General features: G+C 47.9%; 1 protein-coding gene and 1 long non-coding RNA gene across 2 annotated transcripts; one reads left to right on the top strand and one right to left on the bottom strand.

Moving 5' to 3' along the window:
- Positions 1-2,471: 2,471 nt before the first annotated feature.
- On the bottom strand, positions 2,472-8,393 carry RNMTL1 (RNA methyltransferase like 1; the record flags this gene model as incomplete). The annotated part of the gene is made up of 3 exons (XM_005858346.2): positions 2,472-4,589; positions 6,683-6,850; positions 7,991-8,393. Coding segments are annotated over 3 exons (1,107 nt in total), but the record flags the coding sequence as incomplete, so codon positions are not given.
- On the top strand, positions 4,597-6,337 carry LOC106723991. The gene is made up of 2 exons (XR_001359743.1): positions 4,597-5,136; positions 5,173-6,337. It is a non-coding gene; the product is annotated as an uncharacterized LOC106723991 (long non-coding RNA).
- Positions 8,394-8,398: the final 5 nt, after the last annotated feature.

Genomic DNA, 8,398 nt, shown 5'->3' with positions numbered 1-8,398 from the left:
GCGGCGGCTGAGTGAGTGTCTGGTCCATGCCCCTCTGGTCCTGCAGGCACGGGCACGCGCACATTCTGTTCTGTCGTTTGCCCTGGTTAGCGTGGACAGGCCCGTGCTTGCCCCGTAGGACCGGGATGCCACCCAAGGACAGATTGTAGGGAGGCTCAGCCGCGCCCTCTGCAGCTTTCCTCAGGCTGCCTCTTTGTGAAACAGGGACGGTCAGAGGCCCAGGCTCAGGAGCTTTCCAGTTCCCTCTCAAGTGGGCCTGCTGACGTGAGCACTCAGCCCCTTTCCCTCTGTGTGGATACGGGAAGAGCATCCCCAGCTTTCCTTCAGGCAGGCCGCTCAAGGGAAAACTCTTTGGGGACAAATGGCTGTTGTTTATTAGCCCCATTATTGGTGCGAATGGTGCATGTGCAAAGGGTGAAAAATTTCCCAGGCAACAAAAGGCTTGTATGTAGGGAAATTTTTATATTGGGCCTGCTTTATGGCCAGGGTTTCTCCTACTGGGGAAAATAGGAATTAGGATGTTCTACACACCCCTTGCATGGGAAAGCATGACGTAAATATGCTTCATTTTCAAGACATAAATATGTCTCGCCCCCGTGGTGTTTGGAGTGCTTCCCAAGCCAGGAAGTGTGTTGTTAAATTTGAGTAGGAGTGTTCTGAGGGACTGTTAGGTTTCCGTTCAATAATGTGCCAAAGCCTCTGTCCCCAGGCAGCAGGCTGGTGGGACGCTCAGAGACAGCCGCAAGTCTGGTGCTGGTGCCGCACACCAATAGGTCACCCACAATGGGCTACAACTAGGATTCAACAGGAGACGGGATCTCAGGACCAGGGCCACAAAATACATCTCCGGTGGACATCAGAGGCTATGGGAGTGCCCGGCCAATCACGAGCCACTGTGCCTGTGGCAATCAGTTGGTGAGTGGTGAGAGGGAGGCTTGGAAGCCAGACCCTGCTGCAGCCAGGCCACCTCCCCAGCCTTTGTTCCCTTCTTGCATTTTGAAGAAGCAGCAGCTTTCCTGATGGTCCTCACCAACTACGAAGCTTCAATTTAAAAAAGCAGCGCTTCCCTACAAAACAAATGCAGTGAGAACAGAACTGATGCTGTTTGTCATGTGTTCGGGTTTTTCTGACGTACGTAGCCTTCGTGCAGCAGCCCTGGCTTCCTAAGCTCGGCTGTTTGCAGAGCTCAGCTTGCAGCTGCTCTCTCAGCTGCTCCAATGCAGCAGGGCAACCTAGTGAGAGACTGCCTCCTCCAGAGCGGTCATCTGGCTCACACAGTAACCTGGCTGCTAGCTTATTACCTTTGTGTATTAATTGATGAAGAGACAAAAATAAGATCTTGAAGTTTAAGGTGTCTACAAGCTGCAGGAGGGCAGAGGTGGCTTGGCCAAGAGGGGAGCCCTGGGCCCAGCAGGGCAGCCAGGCGTTTTCAGCACCACCCATGGGACCCTGGCTGAGCACTGCTTATGGGGTCTTTGGTGGCAGAACAACAAAAGTGGAGCTAAAGGCTGCTCAGCTTGGATGGTGATGACATCTGGTGTTGCTGTTACCCCTGGGGCAAGAGGTAGGTCCCAGGGGGAACCAGTCCCTAGGTCTGTTCATCCTCTGGGCCTTCACTTGGGAGAGCAGCTGTGACGGGGAAGGAAAACAGGTTTGGGGGGGCTCTCCCTGCCCAGAAGCTCCAAGCCAAGGGCGAGGCAGTGGTTCCCAGTATGGCCTGGGGATCCCAGTGTTTGCCTAAAGCTGCTTTCTCAGAGGTTCTATTCAAGGGGGCGGGGTTGGGGTTGGGGGGATGAGGTGCTAGTTTTGTTGTGTCCACTTCTCATTTCTATGCATTTTCTCCTTAGTTTTGGGTCCACTGAGCTCCTATACTTCAAATTCTGCCCGGAGAATGACAATATGGATGAATCTCCAACTTACCTGAGCACTGTGGCTTGCAAAATGCTTCCTGGTGGAGCATTTAAATACTCCATCCTCTTTTCAACTTAAATCCAGGAAAAAGCCTCCCTCCCGGCCGGTTGGGAATGGTTTTGCGGTATGGCTGCCACCTTGTGGCAGAATCTTATTACAACTGTGCTCAAACACAAAGGCAAGGGGTAAGCTTGGCCAACCTTCTGACATCTTTCAGCCAAGCAGTATTTTGCTTGTCAGATCCTGCTCAGTAGTTATTATTTCCTGGGGAAATGGTGGCAGAGCAAGTGTTGGCCTCAAAATTGAGACTTCAAGATAGTGATTTTCCAATATTACTCAGCAAACAAGAACTTCACTTGCTTCCCCTATAGTCATCTTAAAGAAAGGAAAATTTGCCCTCCCCTCTGTTAAATTATAGCCACAAAAACACAAAAGGAAATCACTAGGCATGGTGTATAAGCCATTGACCACAAAGTGAAAGTGATGTACATTTCATTTCCAGCTTACACCCAGGATAAATTAGGCTTAGAATTACTGTTTTTCTGAACAAGGACAAGGTATAGCGTTTCTTTCCTTTTTATTTTGTAACAAAAATCAGCAGGAAGCATAACCCAGGGACAGAAATTACAGACTGGTTTAATACTGGGCCTGGGCTTCCTTTTAGTGACTTTCTTTAGCACTTTTTCCAAGGTGTTGAGACCAAATGTCAATAGAGGGGTGGTAGCTTTCTGGGCCGCCACCCAGATTTAGTGCTGGTCATTGTGGCTGTGAAGCTGGCAGACTAAGCCCCAGCCTTTGTGGGCTCCTCCACTTTCTAAAAGTTGACGGTCTTAATCTGTGGGCCACTTGCATTGGACATTTGTGGGGGGCCCTAGGGAGGCCCAGCCAGACCAGAGCACGGCACCAGGAACAAAAGTTCTGATAAGCCTTGGAGAGAACCAACCAGATTGTTCCTGCAAAAACTCCTCCCCTCAAACATGCCAAAGCAATCTCCTCTGCCATCTAGGGCATGAGTCAGACTTGATCTCTTGAAAGGAAGTTTAACCAGGGACCTGGGAAAGCCAAAGGCAAAGGAAGATCTCGGTGCCTCTTGGGAATGCCAGCAACTCAGCCTCCCTGGAATGAGCAGCTGAAGGGCTCCCAAGGAACCCTAACCATTGCAGGAGCCACTGTGTAGAAGGGATGCAGTAAACCATACTGCTCGTGGTGGTGTCAACTCCAACCACATCCTCTGTGGTCACAAAAGCAGACTGAAATAGGTCCCACCCTTCAGTTCCGCAGTGACTTAAAGCACAGCAACTACTACCTGCATTTGCCTATTCCTGGTTACACCCCAGCTGGCACATGGTGAGGACCTAGTCAGTCACTATCTGCTGGGGGTTTGACAGAAGAACAGGGTCTTGCTAGTGTTATGGGCCCAAGGGTCCCTGGCTCTTATCCTCAGAACCTCAGCTTCTCTCCCCTCACAGAAGCCCTTGTTTGCACAGCAACCAGGAATGCTGGCACTTTCCTAAGTTCTGTTCCTCTATGCAGGAGAGGGGATTAATGTAAGTAACTCCAATCAGTGAGTTTAACCAAAAGTGTTACATAAGGTAGTGTTACATAACAGCAGGAAGCAAGTAAAAGGGGTACAGCTTTCCTAACGCGTGCAGACTAAGCTGAAGATTCTAAAACTGCTTCCTCCTTTTCTGAACAGAGCCCTTAAAAAGATTATCTGCAGAGGTGCTAAGAAGGTATAATGCCACTTGAACTAAGCTGCTTCTACCAGCTGTATCACCAGAAGTGGGAGAATCGTGTTCTACATTCACAATGGCTGTTTAAGTCAGGGCCTGAACAAATTGCAGAGACTGACACAGCCAGCTGGAAAGGACAGCTGGCTATTGAATGCCATCACCTGTAGCCTTCACATATATATAAAAAATTGGGGTGCGAGGGGAATGGGAGATCTCGGGAAGAATCTTGACCTTTGTTATTTTTAAGAATAAGCAAAAATTCAAGAAAATTCCTATTTTTTAATAACCACCCAACAGTTTTATGCCTCGCTGTTGGGAAGCCATAATGACCAACTCTGCCAGCCTAATGTAGGAGAGCTAGAGACAGCCTCAAACCAAGGATGACTTCCACGTCCCCTCTCAGGGGCAACTAACTCCTGTCCCTGCTCAAGTGTTCCGCCCGTAGCCGCAGTTGTCTTCTCCCTTCAAAAAGGAGGATGCTGGCAGCCATGGCCGAGTTCAGGCTGTCCACACCAGGCACGACAGGGATCAGCAGCCTCTTGCCCCCGGTGCTCTCAGCCAACTGCAGGGACTCCAAGCTCAGGCCATGCGTCTCCCCACCTATGACCACAGCTGCTGGGGCCTCTGACCAGTCCAAGTCGTAACTCTGGACCTCAAGTTCAGGGAGCCAGTCTTTACTGGCTCCAGTTTCTAGATCCTCCTCCTCCTCTTCCTCGTACTTGTGAATCTTCGAGAGTTGTTGGTCACACATCCAGCCATGGTCACTGGCTTTATTAGATTTCTGGGCCTGGGTATAAAGGCCACAGTTGTCTGCCACGTAGACCCGGGTATCGTCGGGCAAGTACTTGGGCACTGTTTCCCAGTCCAGGTTGTTGATGATGGGCACCTGGAAATGCGCACCCATACCTGCCCGCAGCACTTTGGGCTCCCAGGGATCCACACAGCCTAGAAAATAAAAGAGGATCTAATTACGATTACAAACCTTCCCAGACGAGGGGACTTTCAAGTAAACTAGATTAATTCTGGATCAGGAGATAAAACAAAAAATCTCCTACTGTAGGTTCTTGATAGCTGGCACCGCTGCCTCCCCCATATGGCACTATCCAGCAATGGGACTGTAGGAGGAATTCCGGCTAGTGCCCAAACAGACTTTATTCATCCCTTCAACATTCACACCTGCCAGACATTGTATGGGAGATGCAAGAGCATTTAAAGTCCCCAACCTCAGCGAGCTCATGATACAGAAGCAGCATGAAAAGGGTAACTTAACAGAAAAACCCTTGCACAAAGAAGGACTACCAGGAAAAACACCCCAGAGACATGACACTGAGCTGGATCTTGAACGATAGGAGGATCTTGTCGGAGAAAGAAAGGCCCAGGGAGAGGTCAAAGCTACAGAAGGGGGAAGAGTGCCACAGTCCAAACACTGTAAGTAAGGTGGATTAGGAAAACTAATGGGTAGGTGTGGTGGGAGATAAGACAGGGGGCAGGTGTGTGGGACGGGTGTGTGGCGCTGCTGGTCATGGAGACGTGCCAATTTAAAGGCAGCTGGGTATGAGTTCAGGATTTTATCCAGAAGACAAATGACATTGAAGGATTTTAAACAGAATAGTGACAGAATCTGGTTTATGTTTTAGAAAGAGCCATTTGGCTTCAATGCTGAATCTGATTGGAGCAGGGAAGATGCTAGAGAGATGGAGAAAATCAGACTGGAGGCAATTACAGTAATCCAGGGAGAACCAAGGCAACAGCCTTGTCCTTCACATACACACCTGCTCTTACAACAAGAAGGCTAAACCATCTACTCTTTTACGTACGGGCACGTGCTCAGCCCAACAACTTCTATGTACTGGCAGATACTTCACCTTTCCTAGGACCATGTGCTGGAAGAAGACAGCAGGACCAGGACACCACAAACCTACCATCCTCATTAGCACAAGTCTCCTCACTACAAGTTATTTTAAAGAGGGGCCCAGATTCATGAGGAGAGCCATCTAGTGTGACCCCTCTACTTGGTGGGGGAGTACAGGGCAAGATGAGATTTCCTCCATCCACATGTCCTCAATACTATGCACCACACCAAGTGTTCCCTACTCTTTTCCTACCACTCATACACAGCCCCCAGCACCATTGTGAAAACATCACTTGGGTTATATAGAAACATTTCCAAAACCACACCTACTCTCAGAGCTCTCACCAATGGGGCAGGTAAGTGGGTACTGATGATGGAGCCCAAGCACCCAGCTCTCACACTGGCAGAGAAATGCACTCCAACGTGTGACTGGGGGAAAAGTTAAAGGAGGAATTTAGGCAAGTCTCAGCAACGGGTACCAATTTTAGTTTACACTGAAAGGTAACTTGAGTGTTTCTGATGAATGATCCTCTCCTTCCCACCCTCCCCTAAGTTGTAATAGGCATTTTAGGCTTGTCCCAACTGTTAGGCAAGTCTGTTTAGAACCAAACTTACTAATCCCCATTTCTAATGAGGAGACAGGAAAAAAATGTAACGAGGCTAATTTGTGTTGTGGGGTGTTTGACTTCTGAGGCTAAGGGAAATGTATCACAATTTCATAATCGCACTCTGTTGAAATAATTTCCTTTCACAGGATTCAGAATGTCAAAGAATTAGAATGGTCTCATACCCAACAATTTGGAAACTCAAGATCATTAAATAAAGGACTTGAAATCAAAAATTAAAACTAGCATCTACTTCTTTCCCTGATTGATTTTAAGTTTTTTCTTTAATAACCTAGCAGGTGTCAAAATAATTTTAAAAGATAATCAACATTTACTGAATTGCTATGTGCCAGGTACAATGCCAAGTACTGTCTGTGCATTATGTCACTTGATCCTCAAAACTTGATCCTACCTTCCATGTAGATTCTGTTATCATACCCACATTATAGAGGAGGAAACGGACACTCAGAATTCCACTCAGACCTGTAGCTAATGAGGAGCAGATCCAAGATTCAAATCCAGGCATGTCTGCCCAGAGCCAGCTCACTTACAAATGGCCACCCAGTCACAGGCGCTCTTACCTTTGGTGAGTAATACTTTGCTGCAACCTGCCCCAGCAGCAGATCTCAGAATCGTCCCCAGGTTCCCAGGGTCTCGGAGATTGTCACAAATCAACAATAAGGGCAGTGAATGGCGAAGCTGAGTTGCTGGGAATGTCATCTTAACGTGATCAGGTTTGGCAAAAATCCCTGAGGAAACAAAACAGGAAGTTCACTTGTCTAATGTAGACATGGGGAATAATTAGACTTTTCATCTATTTCTCACTGCCTATATTTTCTTAATTACTTGAATACATTCTGGTTGAAAAAATTCAGAGAAAGTCCTACCAGTGATCCCCCGCATAAGTGCTTTCAATCTTGAAGTGTATTGTATACTTTCAGAACTTGTTCCATGCAGCTACCTACATATATGCACATCTACCCACACAGAGGTGCTTTTATTCTTTTACAAAATAAATCATACTCAGTATTATCCTGTAATCTACTTACCTAAGTCTATAACTCGTCTTTGAGAACTTACCATGTCAATACATTTGGAGCTATCTTATTCTTTTAAGTGCTGCTTCTTGTTTTGTAACTTGAATGTACTACGTTTATTTAAATCTTCAATGGACTGACATTTAGGATATTTTCAATTTCCCCTATTATAAACAACCCTGCAATAAACGTCCCTGTATGCCTCTCTGTGCACACGTCTAAATTATTTCCCTAGGAAAAACTCCCTTCTAAGTGAAACGAGTAAATGGTGTGTGTACACTGTTCATGGTAACTGATCTTGCCCGCCCTCCCCACAAGCCCTTCCAGTTTATTCACACCAAGAACACCTACTAGTACATCCCTGTAACTACCCTATCAATGGCATCACAGCTACATAAAACCTTACGTTAGATTCAAGCAAAGGAAGACAAGGCTTCCTGTTCCATGGGCTAAACAGGGCAATACATTGGCGCTCAGACCTGCTTCTAGAACAAGGGAGTCAACGACAGGCATCGCCACACGGGCAGGGGTGCTGTGGAAATGGATGGCTAAATCTTTTGGCAAACGTTTCCCTAAGTTTTAGTTGGACATTAAAGGTTGAAGAAATGACCTAAAAAAAAAAAAATAAGGTGTGAGGAATAATAAAGGGCCGTAATACAAATAATGATGGCTTCACTTTCCACTAACGATACTAGAAGATGCACGACTTATAGAAGATCTGAGAACTCTATTTTTCTGGGCATCTTCAGTAACACTTTGAATCTGGTTTAAATAAAATGTGTCCCCCTGAGACAAGCATGAACGAACAATCCCAGGCCTCTACTGCCGGTGACACACCGCGCAGCCACTGACCCATGATTCCTTGCGGTGTGACTAGGTCGGACCATTCCTTGATTTCCTCAAACTTCACCTTAACGAGGCGGACCCCCTTCAGCTTATCGGCGGGCAGCTCCTTCAGGTAGTCCAGGCGGCTGAAGAAGAACATTTTGGGCACAGCGCCGGCCTTGAGGGCGTCCGCGATCAGCCGGCGGCCTTCCAGCAGGATCTTCCCTTGCTTTTCCCGGAATGTCCTGGACTTGACGACTGTCATCACGCTGTTCAGCCTTTTGTCTCCGGGGAAGGCCTTATCGTAGCGAAGCCCCGACTCTTCCCAGGTGCTGGGCGTCTGGGCTGGGGGCGTCTGGGCTGAGGGTTCCTGAGGCGCCTGCTTCGGTCGCTGCACGTGGGGACTGGCCTCGGCCGCCGCCTTCCGCCTTCCGG

This window comes from Myotis brandtii, unplaced genomic scaffold (assembly GCF_000412655.1).
Source record: "Myotis brandtii unplaced genomic scaffold, ASM41265v1 scaffold1167, whole genome shotgun sequence".
Lineage (NCBI taxonomy): Eukaryota > Metazoa > Chordata > Mammalia > Chiroptera > Vespertilionidae > Myotis > Myotis brandtii.
This window is presented reverse-complemented; position numbering and strand designations above follow the sequence as displayed.